We start from the raw sequence: 18,420 nt of genomic DNA, 5'->3' as shown, positions 1-18,420 counted from the left end.
TCAGGATAAACAAGTCAAGCAGACATTTTGTTAAACATAGTGTTTTAACAGACTGCAAAGCAGCGCCGTGATGGCTGACATGGCCACCGGGTGGCACATATTAGCGACAGAGCAGGCATGCTATGACATACTGATGCATGAAGTGATCAGAGAAAGAGCACATTTAAAAAAAAAAGAGAGACAGGATGGGGAAGGGTCACAGCAAGGAGTTTTCTCTCATAATGGTTGGTTTGAAGCCAAAAAGGCTGGCCACTAAGTTAGGATGACAGTCCATAAATGTTCAGTCAGCATGGATTTAGGGAGAATTTAACCTCTAACCTTGTATGTGTTTATGCCCTTTTTCCATCCACAGATCAGATGCGTGCTACGTCTGTAAGCCCAGTGAATGTCATAGTGGTAGATTTTTAGTACTTCTTACTCTAAAACGCTTGTGAAAAACAAGGTTGTTGTGTTGCAACCTGTAAATCTGGATCGATAACCTAGGAGGCTAAATCAATTAACCAAATCAAAATAAAAGGGTTGATCATCATGTGTTGCCGCGGTTACACACTACAAGGACCCCATGCATGATTGTTTTGATGTATGCAGTCCAAAAACAACCTCCTGAGAATTTTTCAAGCTGAATTTGTGCGATATAATACACCTGTGAATTGCTTAAGCAATAAACAAATTGTGGACTTCCACACGCCAGAAGAAGTTAAACAAAGAGGTAATTGTTACCACATTCAGGTCCCCCAATGAACATTTATAGTTTTCAGACTTGAGCACTTTTTGTAAAACAGAAAGAAAATTTTTTAAAGATTTGTAGACAACTAAAAAAAATACTACGTGTGACTTTCATCAACCATTCTTCCCATCTCCCCAGTATTGGATTTCCTCAACCATTTGAGAAAAACTTCCATCATCCATCCTTGCACTTTGACCCCTCCCATCCACCCTCTTTTAGCATTTCACCTAGAGTATCAGAGAATACTCATGCCCATGCATTTGGTAGGGAGTCAAGGGCCCGGGCGGGATTCAGGGGGAGATGCAGAAAAAGGGGTGAGAGAGAGGCGAGAACCACGTTACCTGACAGATAATGTTATCATAGTAAGCCAATGCACGGGCATGAGGGACGTTAGGAGGGGTGTCGCACAGTTTCCTTACATTTGGGTGGGAGCCCTCAGCGATGGTGGACAGCGAGAAATTATCATTGTGCTGCTCCGATGAAGGCCGGTACTTACTGCTGGGCATCGGGGGTGATAGAGGAGATTGAAGGGGGAGGAGAGAAGATGGGGGGGGGGGCAAGGTCAAAAACAGCAAAGAGAAATGATTAAAAAGAAATGATTAAAAAGAGCACAGTACGTTTAAGACAATACGTTTAAGACAAGATAACAAGGAGGATCCAGGCAGAGAAGGGAAAAGGAAGAATGATGAGATGTGTGACAGAAACAGCGAAAAGTTAATATCGAAGAAAATCCAAAAAGGCATAGAACAGGTGAAAAAGATAAATTAGAGAGAGGGAAATAAAAAAAATTAGGAGAAACAGACAGGAAGAAGAGGGAAAAATTGGGAATGATAGTTGAAAAGGTAGGAGGAAGGGAATTCTCAGAGAAAAAAAAAAGAGTGGGGAGAAAAAGCAAGAAAGCAGCATTAATTTGCAAGATTTTGACTTTTGCTTAAGAACGGTCAGACAAAACAAGCAACTCATCTGTGATGCAACACATATGACTTAAAATGACCTAGTATCTTAACACACACACACACACAGGCCACATAGTAACTCCAGTTAAATCCAGCAAAATTTCGCTTTACATGTTTGTAACGTTCATTCGCAGCATGAAACATGCAGTTTTACATGATATTGTAGATTTAACACTGATATTGATCTGAAAATATTTCATGTCTATATATTACATTACAAGCTGTGCATAAAATGCATTATGTAAAACTTTCTACAGTAATTATTGCACATCAATAACATAAAAAAAACACAAAATCACTTAAGTTCAAGCCATCGTAGCACAATATGGCTCACGGGATTTTTTTTTTTTTTACTTCACTGTAAGTTGTGGTTGCTTGTGGTAAGGGTTAAAAAAAATACATGATTATGGTTCTATATTTATAAACACAAGGGTACAGTTTTTTTATTTTACAGTTGCCTGGCTTTGTTGTGATAATGCAATATTTTGGGCACACAAACCACACATTTTCCTGTGAGGCCGAGTTGTAAGGTCACAATTGAAAATGTGAGTAAAAAGAAAAGTAAACAAAAGACAAACTATTTTTATGTTTGGGGGATTTGCCTTTTGCTTTCCGAGGTGACTTTTGAAAATCAATTCTTTAAATTAGTTTGTAAGAAAAGCTCGATTTAAACTGAGAAAAAGAAAATCCTCACACCACTATAATTATATATGTGCATAATCTGCAAGAATTTAAGGAAATATGTTTCTTGGCATGTGCGGACTGAAATTTTCAACAACTGTAGGAAACTTTGGTTTGTCCAATTGCAACGTGATCTGAAAATAAACACTACTTCAGAAAGCTTTCAGTGGATTTTAGAGCACAAGCAGCCAGGTGACAAGATTTTATTAAAAAAAGAAATGGACTAATTGAACAACATGACCTGCTTTCAAACATCCTTTCGCATACTGAAGGTGTAACATGGTAAAAAGTTTCAAGTTAGGGGAAATAAATGCTTCATCCGAAGTTAAATACAAGAATAACAGAGCTTAAGTGGTCTTTAATTCTACTTATCCCTTTTATAAAATGGAGATTTGTAGGCTCGTAGGCGTTCAAACTTTAACTTTGGTTGAAATGAACATCTCATTAACAGGCTTGCAAAGAACTTGATGAGAAGATCCATTAATCTGAAACAGGTGCATTGCTGGCATGTGAGGACTGGAAATAAAAGACATTTCTATGGGTTTGTAACCATTCAGTCTGCAGTGGAAAATTTTCATATGTTAATTAACTGTCAATGTCGACACAATTATATTCAGCTATATAAGAATAATCATGACTCATCGTTGGCTTGCATGCCAAAGACAAAATCTGTAAGACAGCCAAAAGCTAAGCGTCACCCTACAGCCACTGCAGCAACCTTCATCTATTCTTCAGTTTGCCCTTTAACGACAAGGGACAGTCTTGCTATTTGTACTTAAATTCAAGTTTGAATTTTACTTATTTATGAAGCATTTTTCATGCCATAAAGCAATACAAAGTGTTTGACATAAAGAACTCTTAACTCCTATTATCTGTCTCTTAACTGAACATAGGTATAAAAATACTAATAAAATGAAACGTGATGAAGATAATGAACATCTGGCCAGATTCTGTTGAGAGCAAAATGATATTTTGGGGATCCATTGGGTTGCAATGCAGGATCCCCCTCTAGCCCCCCAGACAGGTGATCGCTACAGCAATCCTGCAGACTGCGGTGGGTCCCCATTGTGTATGTCCCCATGAGGACACTAAAAATATTATTCCTCGTTATATTCATGCAAGTTCTTTGCTTTACTTTGGGAAAAATTAGTTCCCTCACTTGAGGTTCAAAGAGTTTTTATTTCTCCCAACACATATTACCAAGACAACACCCTGTCTAAAGGTAACATCTGCACTCTTAAATATGGAACAAATTTAACACATTACCGACAGGGATGATTTTGAATTCAATACCGTCACATCTTAAACCTCTAAATGAAAAACTTTATTGAACTTTAACAACTTCAGACAGATGTGAAGGAGGAACATTGTTTGCAAGTTTTTTTTGAATCAGCTGACATGACTCAAATCAGCCTTAAATAATGACATGCTTGCAGCATCAGAGCATTGACCCAACTTTATCCTCCTCTGAAAATAGACTTTATAACATTTCACTCCCTCTTGGCTTCCAACATGACCAGAAATCTTATAATAAAATATTATTTTTAGTAAGCTCTTGTGTGAAGAAAAGCCTTATTTCAGGCTCTGTCCCATCAAAAGGATCCTCTTCTGAAATTTTGATGAGCTGCCTTAAAAAAATGCAACTAAAAAGGGACTTTTTTATCATTCCACCCAGGAGGAAACAAACTTCAGGACTTCCCTTCAGACTAAGTCAGACTGAACTCTTTGAGGTGTGTTCCCCTTTGTTGCAGACTTCTCAAAGCAAAGCGACGTTTGTCTTCCAGACAAATGAGACGACAACTTTGTTGGGAATGACACAGATTTTGTTTCTTTTCTCCCTCCCTAATAAGCCTTCCTATTCATATGTAAAATGTCTGTCATATAAACTTTAACTCTGAACATTTTAAGACTCAGAGAAGCTCAGGAAACCTGAGATGTCATGTGTTTCCCATCATCATTTTGCTCCCCCATCGTATGTATAGTTAAAGAGGCCGTGATCTACTTTCTTTTCAAACAGCTACTGTTTCTCTGATCTGCATGCTGAGCTTCCATATCTATATTTGATGAGCGACGTGACATGACTATCAAAGATGAAGTGGCAACGAGGGAGAGAGAAGTATGCTTCCCATCATCATTTTTGATCACAGATTTTGTGATCGCTCTGCACCCTTTCAGCAAGCTTTGGCCGCTTGTTAATAATCCTGCACATACAGTGTGAAATGTACTCTTACGTGACTTTTTACATCATTTTCACCAATAAACGAGATATGACATGTTAATTACTGTACTGTAGAGCTTCAGGTGGGTACGGCTTTACAATTGCTATAGTAGTACTACTTTTAGTACTTAAGCACTGGGAAAAAACAGCTGTAGGAGTGCCACTAAACCACTACCAGTACCATGAAGAGGCCATTGGAATTACAACTCATGTCTAATGAAGACAAACTGGTGGAGGTTGTTTTATAACCAAATAGGGACTGATATGATACTCACACATAACCAATGTGTAAGTACAATGAAGCAGGATTGTCCAATATTTTGATTTAAAAGACCAACAGATTCTATGAACAACTCCTATTTTAATTTCTTAGCCTTAGCAGAGTGGTTATTTGGTTATTGTGAACCACTCTGTAATAGAGCTCTTTGTGGGGCTGTTTCCCTAATCCCACTCCAGTTGCCTTTTTTTAACACCATCACCCACTCCCATGAGATTTATTATTGAGTCATACAGGGTCCCAGCTCTAATGCAGCCCTGTAATGTGAATCATCTAACAAACACAGCTCTTTATAACTACAAAATGCAGCTGTGATTAAAAAAACAACAAAAAACAATGAGGGGCAACAAACTATCAACGTTTACTGACACCCTAATATAATGCTAGATGGAGCCATGATAAGAAATCAATGCATGTGTTGTAAAGCAACTAAATCACATGCAAGTAACAGGAATCAGTAAACAAAAGGTAAAAAATAAGTACAAGGTAAACTGGGGGAAAATGTCACCCAACATTATGCTTACTTTAAAACATTGCTACATAGGTTTCCGACCTTAGAACTCAGCCTCAGACTCATTTTAAAAGGCATACTGACATTCATATAGCACATTCCTGAAGCTGTCGTTGCACTGGGGTATACCAGACCTGAGAAACCACACTTCATAACTGTGTTTCAACCTGGAGCATCATTTAGTAGGTGTGTTTTGCTTTACATCATGTCACGTGCTCGCAACATGCACCATGGCGGATTCACCAAATAAAAACAAGAGCCAACAAACTGACTTTTTCTGGCTATAAAGAGCTCTGAGAAGAGACAAGATGTGATCCTTTAAAGTTCAGGAGCCCCACTTTAATGAAACCACATCAACTCAAGAAAAAAGTATCAAGTTGCAAACTGTGAGATTCACTCCAATCTGGCAATGAGCTGTTTGTTAGTGTCCACTGAGGAAAGTGAACTGAACCTTTTATCCCACCCTTCATCTTAAAATATAATCTCTTATTTATGTGTATGCATAATTATCATGGCTGTTGTGCATTTTCTGTTTGTTTAAAGCATTTTGTTGGTGTCCTCGGAAATGAATGCTAACCGTTTACAGCTCTAAGATGCTAGTAACCAGTAGGTCCAGTCTCAGGGCCAATTTGACAAGAAGTAAATACATCAACATCAGCAAAACATTTAAATCAGCATATATAATATGTCTGCTCTCATTGTTTTCTGCTGCAATATCAGAATCAACCAAATGCCCTGGATTGTCAGGATGTTCATAGCCTTTGCTTACACCCTACAAATTTAGCAATTATAGCCAAACTGTGTGATCCTTAGTGGAATCTTCCAGTAGAAAGGGTAGTACTTATACTTGCTAGGTACACTGTGGGGCCTATGGCTTCTTTTTACCACCCACAGCAACGCTGAAACCACTTCAATTCAATTCAATTCAATTCAATTCAATTCAACTTTATTTATATAGCATCTAATCACGCCAATGCCATCTCAAGATGCTTTCCAGAAAGGAAAAAAAAACAACATAATGAAAGCCAATTTATTATAGGGATATATAAGGAAACCAACAGATTGAGTTGGACCACTTACGCCTGCAAACTTGTGATGGGACCCATAGGACCCCAAATCCTAATCTCTTAATAACTGTGTTTTAAGAAGTGTATTATTATGATTGGCTAAAAATATTGTTATAAATGAAGAAAAAATACTCTAGCAAACTGATTTCTATAACTGAAGCTAAAACATTTTAAGAGTAACAAGTTGGAACTAAATCAACATTAGGAGTACTCAGCTGCTGATGTAAAACATTTTGTTTCACTCAGCATTGTCATCAGAGAAATTAAAGCATATCTTTTCTCTTAAACCCATGCATCATTATTTAATTGTGCTGTATTCAACATTAGATAATTAAATTGAAGTAAATTCAGTTCTTTTTTAGTTTTACCTCATCTTAATTCTATACATAAGTTTTATAAACCAGATTAATAAGAGTGCAGGTTATTTTTAACAACATTTATCAGATTATGTTTGTTTCTGTTGCATCTATAGTGAATAAATGAAGTAATGAACCATATGTAACATCTGAGCTGCTAAAGGCTACTCATTTGGCCAGTAATAGCATACTGCTCAGTTTAAAGATCCAGAACTGGGCATGTCTAATTTGACATGTGTATTTGCTGTCATGTAATCCAGCATTTCCTTCTTTCTCTCTGCCTCCATCCTTGATCAGGATCTTGTCTGATCTCGACTGCGGCACAGAAACGCTTCTACAGCAGATGGGGAATGTGGGAGTTTCATGTATTCATGAACCTTTTCAGCAGCGCACACACTCCTCCGAATGTGTCAGGCTGATTTTCTTTCTGTGAAATAGCTCTCTCTTGTTCATCTAAAACTCTTTCTTTCCTCCTGCAACAGTTTCCTCCTGTTATTTATCTGTTTTTACTCCTCTAATCTGTCCTCCTCTTCCTTCTCAGTCCTCATCGATTTCTTGATGAGGCAGTGTTGTCTCTCATGCTGCATGCACCCTGCTGCTTACACCCCTCAGGTCGCACAGCTGTATGTAGGTCAACCCCTCCTCTGCCTGTTCCTCGCTCCCTCCCCTCCTCCTGTTCAGACTGCCCTACTTTCAGCTGGATCCAGGGTACTGATGACATCACCCTTTTTTTTTTTTTTTTTAAAACGTTTCTGCTCGCCAGCGTTAAAGCTACAACTCACTGCACCACTTTTTTCCTCTTCACCATCGTCTTCATCATCATGCTTAATCTCCCCCACCATGACTAGCATGCTAACCCTCCCTGTAGAGCTAAAAATAAACCCTGCAGTGTGGGAGCTGCTGATGAGGATTCGGCACTCTCTTGTTCACATTTGCATCCACGGTGCTGGATCGCCGATCCTGCTCATCCACAGCGGCTCTGTTGCCAGGGAGATAGCAACAGAAAACACAGGCAATGGCAAAGCAATGCCGAAACGACCCCCACCCACTCATGTATAATCTTCCCAGCCCTTCAATCCGTCTGTCATGGGAGTCTGTTCTCTCAACATACTGAATTCACCACAGAAATCTTTACTTAATGCTCTGAAAATGTTTTATTGCTTCATCGTAGCTGTACAGTTTTCTGACTTCCCATTTTCATGTTTGCTGACATTATTATCTCATTTTCATGTTTGTTGACATTTCTCACCACTTTTTGATACCTTTTAAGGATAAACAGTTGTTTTTTTTTTTATATTTCTTGAACCTTAATCTTAAAAACAAACGTTGGAAATGCCAAATGATGATTAGCTCTTGAATGCTCTTGTCACTGCCTCTAAATCACAAAATGTCTTAATTTTAAGCTTGTTATTTTTTCTATTTCCCGTATTCCCTCTTGGAATTAAAACTACAAACAGAACTAGGGATTTCTTAGTTCATCTGCAAAACTCTAATCTTGAATTCTAATGTATTTAATCATTAGATTGTAAGACTGTAAGCAAACAAAAGCATTGATGAATGTGATCATCCTAAGAGGATATGTGTGCTTTTTAACATGAAACGTGTGTCTAACTTTTACATACACATGATACATTGTATATTTCAAAACTATATTAACTGTAATGTGTATTTGTAATATTTTGAACCTAAACTGATTAAACTCAACTTTTCTGCATTTAAGTTGCTTTTTTATGATGTCTATCCTGTTTCTGGAAACAGTCATGGTGGAGCTTTACTGGACCCACAAATCACTCCATATGACTTAGAACCACTCTTTCTTTCTTCAGAGTTTCTCCAATAACCGATTAAACACATTAAACTTTAAAAGGTGCATTTTATTGTGCTACCATCTGAATTCTTTAACAAGGAAACTGCAGCCTAAGTGCAGTATTGTCATTTACATGCATGTGACCACAGCCCTGCTGATCATTTGATTGATTACAATAATTCACTCATCAACAGAAAGAAAATAGTTCTCTCTACCATCTTTTCTCAAATGTGAAGTTTTTATATTGTACATCTGGCCAATAGCAACCAAGTTCATCACTGTGGGAATTATAAGAGGAAATGTTTACACTGTTCAATCAAAAGATTAAACGATATGACAATAAATAAGTTTAATGATCTACAAAACAATGTTTGACTGATAGAAAAAAAAGTTTCCTTATTAGTCATAGATCGTACTTTCATCGCACACCTGCATTTCCTGGTTTTCTGCCAGCTGCTCACCATCAACTTCTCTTCGACATCTTTCCTCTTCCTTTCCTCCTGAACCACCTGCATCTGACTCACTCATCTTCCTCACACTGTCCTCTCTGTCTCGTCTCCCCACTGTCTGCTTCACAGACTCTCTTCATCATCCTCACCTGTGTATTTTCTTTCCTTTTTTAACTTCATGTACTCTCTTCTGCTCTCTGCCTGGATTCCAACCAGCCTCAGTTTGTGATGTCCTTTATGGAGCAAAGATTGGCCAAAAAGGATTAAACTGAACAAAAATATCTTTATAAGGAGTTGGACCACTACATGCTGTTTTAATTAATCTTAGCATTGATTCAGCAACTCCCGGGAATGCTGCAGGAGAGATTGAACACCGCTCTTTCAATGACTCATTTGATGAACCAGTGAAGGATAGTGTTGATTAAAATATACACATCTCCCAAAGGTGTTCATCTGGGCTTAAATCCAACATTATTTATCATTTTAATCATCATCAAAACCATTCTTTGGCAGGTAAGAGACAACTCTTGTCTGGACTTTTCTAAATAAGATGATGATTTAGGGCAACTTCTGTTTTGATAGTAGGAGAACTTTCTCTTTAAATACAATTTTTATACAAGAATAATGTGTTTAAATGGGGCTTTTCAAACACTGTTAGAGTTGTTAAAGATGGCCGATCTCATCCTAGGAGTAGCATGTTTATCCTTGGTGCTCTGGAAGCTACAATGTGTTCCGACCTGGTCCAGAGACCTGCACCCTGCAATTCTGCAAGCCGTTTCGGTCAGCATCAAAGCTTCTGTTGGGGTTGGAAACGGAGAGTTTTCCAGCCAAGACTATGCAGATATTGTTGCAAATATGTTGAATACTTAGTAGTTTCACAATCCAGGTTTTAAAATGATGAGATGAGAACATTTTGGTCAGCAGTTGTTTAGCGTCATGTGACGTTGTGACCAGTATTAAACTGTGTAGTCTGTGATGGTCTTTAGTTGGGTGAAAGTGAAGCAGAAAATCTATAATGAACTGAAGTGAAGATAAAATATAAAAGAAAATGGAGTGTAAGGAGATTGTGCAGGACATGGTTTAAACCAGGGATTTCTGTATGGAAAGGCAGAAAATTAAGAGCAGGGATTAAACACCATCTTCTAACCTCTCTTTCCACTTTTTATGGAACTTTTGACCTTGGGATCAATTTTTCCTTTCACTCAAAAGCCAGGCGTTAGTGGGTGTTAACAGGCTTTCTTTTTTTTAGTTGTTTTTTTTAGTTTTTAGTTCAGTATTTTTATTCATAGTATTATGATATTTTGCACTTTTTTTAACTTAAAGAGTAAAAGTGTTTTATGTGATTTCTTTTTTCAATGTTTTCCACATTGAGAAATATTTTTAAAGAAGAAGAAAAAACTTTTTCAAGCTGCCGGTGGATTCTCTGTGTTTTCATTCAGGTGGCCAGAAACATCTGGAAAGATCTCGAAAATAACCTATAAACAGTGGGAAGTATCACCAAACCCAAATATTTAAGTAAATCCTCAAACATGCATGTGTGCATGTGAGATAAAAAGGCTTGGTGCCGCCATTCATGCTATTAACCCCCCCACCATCCCCACCGAAGGCACAAACCTGGAAACGATTCAGACTGAAGCATCACAACCTGATGCGTCTACTAGTATCTGTGTAATGACTTTGGTTGATGTTTTGATACTAGTTTATATTGCTGGAACATCAGATCAGTGATTGTGTTCTTGCTACAGGGTTCGTGCTGCAGCTGCTTCAATTATTTGTCCTTAAATCAGACTCTGAACCTCCATTGCTTCCATCATTCTGAGTCATTTTTCCTTGGAAATGTAGCTGTGACAAGTTACTGTTGTGAGAAATGATTCTTCTACTCAGCAGCCCCTCCCAACTCGTTTCGCTCCACTCCTGTGAAGGACATATGTTGTTGTTTGCACTGTCATCCCTTTCTTTTGTATTTCCTGAAAATTAAGCTGTTTTTTTTACTTCTGCAACTGTTGTCATATGTTTTTTTTTTTTTTAGAATGAAGCACATTTTAATCATGATTTAATGGCAAATGTTGAATTTGATAAAGAATTTCAAGAAAGAACGCAGCTTCTTTTGCAAAACACACCCCAATTTAAAAGCTGCAGCTTTCCTCTAATCAGTAGTTATGTTGTTTCCAACCAGGATATTAAGCCTCTTGAAGGGTTGCAAGATGTCTGCTGGGCCAATTCTGTAGTAATACTTTAGAAATGTCAGAGCACTTCAAATGAAATGTTACATTTGTTAGCAATGGGGTTTAAAGAGGTTCAGTAAACTTTCCTGAGCTGAGAAGCAGGAGTGAAAATGATGGTGAGTAGAAAAGTGTGTATGTGTGTGCTGAGGGTGGTAACTCATAGCTGAAAATGTATGTTTCATATTCTTTCTCCTGCTGTATCAACAATGCTTTTTTTTTTTTTTTTTTTTTTTTTTTAAACACAGTGAGAGTTTGGACAGATTTTTACTCAATACAATGCACCACACTTTTTCCCCTGTAAGGTCGGACTCTGTGCACTTACTGACTGAACTGCAAGGAGTGTTTAAGGTTTTTGGGTCCAGAGGCCTTATTTGTTCATCTCCTTTTAAATTTGAACTCAACCAAACTTTTTTTTCTCTATTATCTCTTTATCGACCAGCCTGCCACTGTCGTTTTCTAAATTTGACATCGATGGGGGAGTCATGTGGCTGAGAATCTGTCACTGAGACTAATAATGCTGCAATAAAATACCTCTGAGCAGGCTAAACACTTCAGTTCCTAGTTTTTGTTTATTGATCTTTTGGACTTTAACAAATGAGCCCACTGATTGAAACTGTGTGGAGCCCGGAGGAAACATGACACTAAAACAAGACTCGCAACTGACTTTGTGTTCTTATTTAACAGACACTTCTTACTATTATTGAAAACCCATGTTATATTTGATGAAAAGAGATACATTGATCATGGACAAAAGGTTTAATCACACAGACTAATGTCAGATTCAATAGTTGAACATTTTCAGAATTTTTCTTTGTCTCAAAGAGCCAAAATCTGCCATCATAAGACAACATGAACTTTTTGTTTAATTACAAGTAGAGATGCACCGATCCACTTTATGGGAGTTCCGATACAATACCAATATCTGAAATTTGAATATCTGCCGATACCGATATTTGCCGATACCAAATCTGTTTGTGTGAACATTATTGTGACTATGGTTATTACTGCTGTTATAACCATGTTCATTCATTATTAATTCGCTAGGTTGTAATAAATTACCCATCCTTTCTGAAGTTACCTCACCAATACAAATATAATAACATTACAGATCCAACAATTTCAACAAGTTTTATTTTGATTTGGCACATTTTACCTAAATACAACTATAAATGTGTGGTTTTGAAACAAAGATTTTGCTTGTAACACAAAATGTCACATTTTAACAATCAAGGCATTTATTTCTTTTAAAACCTGTCGGAAGCATGTTATCAAACACATCTGCGCTAGCTTGACAAGTGTGGTATCGGTACACTTTTATTAATACCAAGTAGGAGTACACACGGTTGGTATTGAGCAGATACTGGCACTGGTATCGGTATATCCTTAATTACAAGCAATCTTCCTATCTGTTGCACCTGCAACAGATAGAACCTGCAATCAATCTGTGTGCAACATCATATGAAGTTTATTATGTCAGAAAAAATGTGTTGTAGCAAAAGAACCACAAATGTAAAGAAAACTACAAAAAAGATATTAACCAGTGAGTTGCTAGCACTTTTCACACATGCAATCCTTTCCTTTAATCTGGTTGAAGCTTCACATGTTGTTGTCATGTGTCAGTTAATCTCTTTTCTGTAACATTATGAAATGGCAAGCTGACAAAGTCACAGCAAGTAACATTTACGTGTTTATCACTGCAAACACGGTCCAAGCTGCTGCAGCTTCATTAAACGACAGGCACACACAGCAGCAGTGAGTTAATTTGACTTATATGTTGTTCAGAGGACCAAACAGATTGCATTATTAGACAAAGGAGTAACACCCATGTCAAAACTTTCCTCCTTCAATGTTTTTGCAATTATAGCAATAGAATAAGTCAAATGAATGAGAGACGATTTATGAGCTGTAAATGTAGGTTCCGCTTTCTGGCCAACGCACAAATCCATCCAGACTTCTGTTGACACAGGGGTGTCCAAAGTCAGTCCTCAAGGGCTGCTGTCCTGCAGGCTTTTGATGTATCCCTGTTTCAGCACACCTGACTTCCATTAAATGGATCCAGCAGCCAATGAAGTTCTTCACAGTGGCTGATTCATTTGAGTCAGGTGTGTTGGAGCCGGAATGCACGGAAAACCTGCAAGATTGTGTCCTATGAGGACTGGCGCTGCATGGGCATTTCTGGTTTAGCACAATGAATCAGGTTTTTTTTAGCTTGAGATTAGTTTTAATAGCAAAATAACTTGTTTTTTTTTTTTTTTTACAAAACTTGAAAATGCTGCAGCTTATCTTCCTTTCAGCAGGGATGGGATCGAGACAGTGTACTGCAATAAACATCTTTGTTTAAGTTTAGAACAGCTGTGCTGTTACTGTGTTTCCATTTAATTTTTATGTATATATGAAACTGACTGACTGATGAGCTTAAATGACAAGAAAAATGTCATTTCCTTCTGTTTCCAGGGGCCATCACTGCTTAACTAAAATATATTGTGCTTGGCACGCTGATGCAAACTGTTATGGAGAGGCATCACGTTGTTTAATGTATTTTATATAGTATTTATTTGACTGCATACACAGTTGAATCTCATATGAATAGTAATAGTAACATTAGCTGATTGTCTGCTCATGCTCTTCTTTGTGTTACTTTCACAGGCATGTTTTATATAAAGTGTGAGAACATTACCAGGAAAGTGACCAGGGTTTGAATGACTGAATGCTTTCGCTGTAAGAGACGATAAAAAATGTTAATGTTGCATGTCTAATGTGTGAAAAGAGCTTTAGAGGTGTGATAGGTGTGAGGCAGCTGTTCATTCATCTGGAGCATTCTTATATATGCCAGTATGTCAACTTAGTCATTGTTTTTTAATTCATTAATCTACATTTACAATGAAGTCCCACTCGGGAAGATTTCTGCCTCTGGTCATCTATTCACCGAGCTGACTGTAGAAAAGTCTATCTTTTTCTTTTATTTAAGAATGACATTTTGTTCATAAGGCGTCTGTTTGATCTCATCATAAATAGTGAAAACTTTGTATATTAAATGGCTGAATATTTCATCATATTGTGACATTATTATGATTGTCTCTGATAATTGGTTAAGATAAGGTTTGCTGTGTACAGTATTTGTGTAAATGGAAACTTCCCAGTTTGTTTTCTCTCTTATATTCTGTTCTTACTGGTATCGCTCAGCATCATTATTCTGCATGTGCACATCAATGTGTTAGCTCTGATTGTGTTTTCTGAATTTCCATTGCTCATTTATGGCAACCTGACCCCAAAAAAGGGATCTGGGCAGAAGATGGACAATGATGATGTGTAACTTTAGGTTGAGAAATATATCTCAAGTTGTCCCAAGGACGGTGTCACTTTTGATCACGTTCATGGAGCCAGGATGTACAAGGTCCTTGTGGTCCGAACCGCTTCAGAACTCTGACAGATACAGACTTTCCTCCAAACCTGAATGGTTTCTCCAGTTTCAACCCTAAAACTACTGTCTTCATCTTCTTTAATGCACATGTTTGTGTACTTGTTTCATTTTAATAAACCATTGTCACTCTTTTCCAAATTATCCAGACTATTTGGTAATTATTTTCCACAACAAAAAGCCTGAAGGATGCTGTTTACCATGTCATTTACCTTTCTACAGAGTATCAATTGTTCCATCTACCTGCCAGGTGAAGAGGAAATAATGTTTAACCTTTTTTTTTTTACTTTGTAGAAAAACGACTCAGATGATTGATGGGAGCCTCACCTGCGTTTACGCAACTTCTTGTTCTCAGTCTTGAGCACGTGGAGCTTCTTGGCAAAGCAGACGACGATCATGAAGAGCAGCAGGATCACCAGAGCTGAGGCACCCACGGCCAGACACATCACCTGAAACTCCGTGACCACAGACTCACAGCGGGCACCCTTGTGCCAGATGTAGTCCTGGACGTTGCACCTAAAAAAAGAAAGAAAGAGAAATGGGGACATTAAATAAAGCGATGTGGAATGAAATGTGATGATACATGTAGAGGAAGAAACAGAGGAAAGGAAAATGGGGGACAACTGAGGAAAAGGATAGTTATGCGATTGGAGGACATTTGTAATAAATAGATTAAAATCATGTATAGGTTTTTATTTTCTTTTTTAAAGTCAACTGTCTTTTTAATACTGTTAGCTTGTTGTGGCTGTTGTGATTCCCTCTCTTTTTATTAATGAAAACTGCAACTGCTTTGGTGTGAAATGTAAAACAGTTCTTCCCATGAGCTCAGAAAAGCCTTATAACATTCTGCAACTTGCATGTTACATAAATCTGAGTGTTAGGTTATCTTCTAGTGCATAAGTCGCCAGCAGGTTTTGATTGACGCTTTGTTCAGAAAATATAATGTCTTCACTTTGCTTGTCTGAAAATAGAAAGTGAAAAAGGAAAATGTCCCAAGGTGATTTTCCGACTACAAACATGTTCGCAATCTCACACAAACGCACACATGGAGTCGAACTTACACATTCAGAAAAGACATTAGTGTTTTTAAGATTTAACACAATACATATGTGGACACACACACACACACACACACACACACACACACACACACACACACAAAACCGCCATCTGAGTCCCATGCTCCTTTCATAACCGTCTGGCAGAGTACAAAGTCCGCCTGGGGACAGAAAGCACAGAGGCAGATGGCTTTGTCTACACACTGTTTGCCGTGTAAAATGGCAAATCAATCAGACTGCTGAATGAGAGTATATAGAGCTAGTAAGTGACAACTTCCCTGTAACATTAGAGGAAACAAGTAGCTATGGACAGAAGGCACATTCAAATGTTTCATTGAACCGTAATGTTCTTTTTTTTTTTTTTTACATTTCCATTGATCAAGGGATGTCCAGGTTTGGTCCTTGAGGACTGATGTCCTGCAGGTTTAGATGCTTCAGCACAACTGGCTCAAGCTGGATCATTAACAGGCTGAAACAACAAGCTACTGAGGAGAGCTATGAAACTAAATCAGATGTGTTGGAGCAGGAAAACCTGCAGGACTGCAGCCCTCAAGGACCAAACATTGGACGCCCCCTCATTACATATTCAGCAGATACTTTAATCTGGAGGAAATTATTAAGAGGACAGCTACAGGGCTTTAGCATCTTGCAAAAAGACACTTCAACAAGTGGACTGAGATCAAACCAAAACCTGTCCACTGAGTTACATCTACAACTGGAAAGAGTGTTCCTGATTGTTTCATAAGCTGTTTGAGTTATAGAAACAGGTTTGACTGATGCTACTCTAATGTCTGTGTGTAACATAACTGCTATTGTTTAACTAATCAGCTAAACACAGGGGAACGCTCTGTGTATGGAAACCTTAAGCTCATTACTTAACACAAAATGTGGTTTTGCAGGAAAATGCGTGCCGTGGTGATGCCTAGAGGTGCGCGTAGGGAATCTTCGAGAGGTTGCTAAGCAACCAGGAGAGATGTTGCACACAGATGAATAAATTACTTTTTAATGAGATGCATTATCTGTCTTTCTGAAATGGTGTGTGTACAAATTAAACAAATGATATGAAGTGTGTCTATTAGAAGCCACTGAAATTTTTTTTTTTTTTTTATATTTGAACAGAGACGGGAAGCTCTTTTGTGGACACAAATATCAAGTTTCTGGAAAGAGAAGATGGAGTGAAAGACACAATAGTTGTGCCTTACCAGCACAATAAAGTCATTGCCACCATTTCTCTTTGGAGCATACTATTCTATTCTATTCTACAGTCATTTAGCAGATGCTTTTATCCAAAGCGACTTACATATGAGTGAGAACAACACAAGCACAAAATCAAACAGTAGAGGACATCGTAGGAAGGTGCTAGTGGACTGTCCAGTTGGACGCAGATCCTGCCATGAAGGATGCTTCTGTTTTTTTGAGGTTTTTTGTTTTGTTTTGTTTACTCCCTTCCCATCCCATAAAAGCACCTGTGTCATAATACAAAGAAGAATATTATGTAAAAGGAAGTACAGCTTACACACAATATGACAGCGTTACAGTATTAGCATCACCAGTGGGTCAACCTTGTCTGCTCACTTAGATTTTGTACTTTGACAAGGAAAATCAGTCCCAGCTTGAAAGCCAGGTGTGAAAAAGCATTTTGATGATTCTTCTATTATATTCTTTAGTCATTTGGATGACACTTTTATCCAACTTACATGTGGGAAGTGATCAATTAGCCAAAGCCATGAATCTAACCCAGATGTTTTGTTGGTGGGAGGAAGCCAGAGCACCCGGAGAAAATCCATGCATACATGTGGAGAACATGCAAACTCCACATGAAAGGCTACTGCTGAAACCTCCACCTAGCCAGGGCTCGAACCAGCAACCTTCTAGCAGTGAGGCTGCAGTGCTAACCACTACATCACCACGCAGCCTATGATGAGCGTCGTCAGACGTTACCTATACTTAACCCTTACAATGCAGCCGTACCCCAGATGCTTACACAACCATTTCCACTCTGAATTTTACTGACAAAAATCATTTAACATGTTTGTCAAGCAAGTAAAACAACTCGTGTGTGATAAGTGACATTTTTCAGATGGTTCAACTAATTCAGACTGTGCTGACTTCACTGCCTACATGAGTGAAACTGTTCTGCTTTGATTAACGACGGAGAAAGCAATCCTCTGCTTCGCCCCACTCTATTTGTCCTGTATTGCACATCTGATGTACACACACATGGAGCTGAAGGAGTGTAAAGTGAATGAAGGTGTTGGGGTGTGTGCACGCTGCAGCTACGCTCTCCACATGCCAAGTAGTTTTCTTTCACAGGTCTTTTTTATTTCCTGAATGCTTCCTGAGTCCTTTTTTATTTTGCCAGCTGAGGGGAAACACTGGCAACCATCCAGGATTCATCTTGAGAGTGTAGGAGAAGGAGAGAAAACGCGATGAAGACTGATATCACATTTTCAAGGAGACCTCAGTGCACTCCGAGTGTTTCACTGTTCATACAAAGAGGTTTATGTAAGTCAGTGTGAGATGGGAGGGTGGGTGAGAGTGGGGGAAGGATGGAAATGAAAGGCAGAGAGAGAGGGGAATGCATAAAGGAAAGAATGATGTGCTAGTCGTCATGGCAACCCAGCTGAGCAGCAAACGGAGCAGACGCTCTGCTGACATGTCATGCCATCA

General features: G+C 38.3%; 1 protein-coding gene across 5 annotated transcripts in view; it reads right to left on the bottom strand.

The window, feature by feature from the left end:
* Positions 1-18,420, bottom strand: part of cspg5a (chondroitin sulfate proteoglycan 5a) — a 70,018-nt gene that overhangs the window by 11,788 nt on the left and 39,810 nt on the right. The window contains exons 3-4 of one of the 5 annotated variants that reach the window (XM_079240124.1): positions 15,020-15,208; positions 1,069-1,225 (exon numbers count right to left, since the gene is read on the bottom strand). In XM_079240124.1, coding sequence (XP_079096250.1) covers positions 1,069-1,225; positions 15,020-15,208 — 346 coding nt within the window. The remainder of the gene's footprint in view (positions 1-1,068; positions 1,226-15,019; positions 15,209-18,420) is intronic. The other 4 variants (XM_079240126.1, XM_079240125.1, XM_079240127.1 and 1 more) reach the window with 4 other exon arrangements.

Source organism: Telmatherina bonti (assembly GCF_933228915.1).
Source record: "Telmatherina bonti genome assembly, chromosome: 5".
NCBI classification, from domain to species: domain Eukaryota; kingdom Metazoa; phylum Chordata; class Actinopteri; order Atheriniformes; family Telmatherinidae; genus Telmatherina; species Telmatherina bonti.
This window is presented reverse-complemented; position numbering and strand designations above follow the sequence as displayed.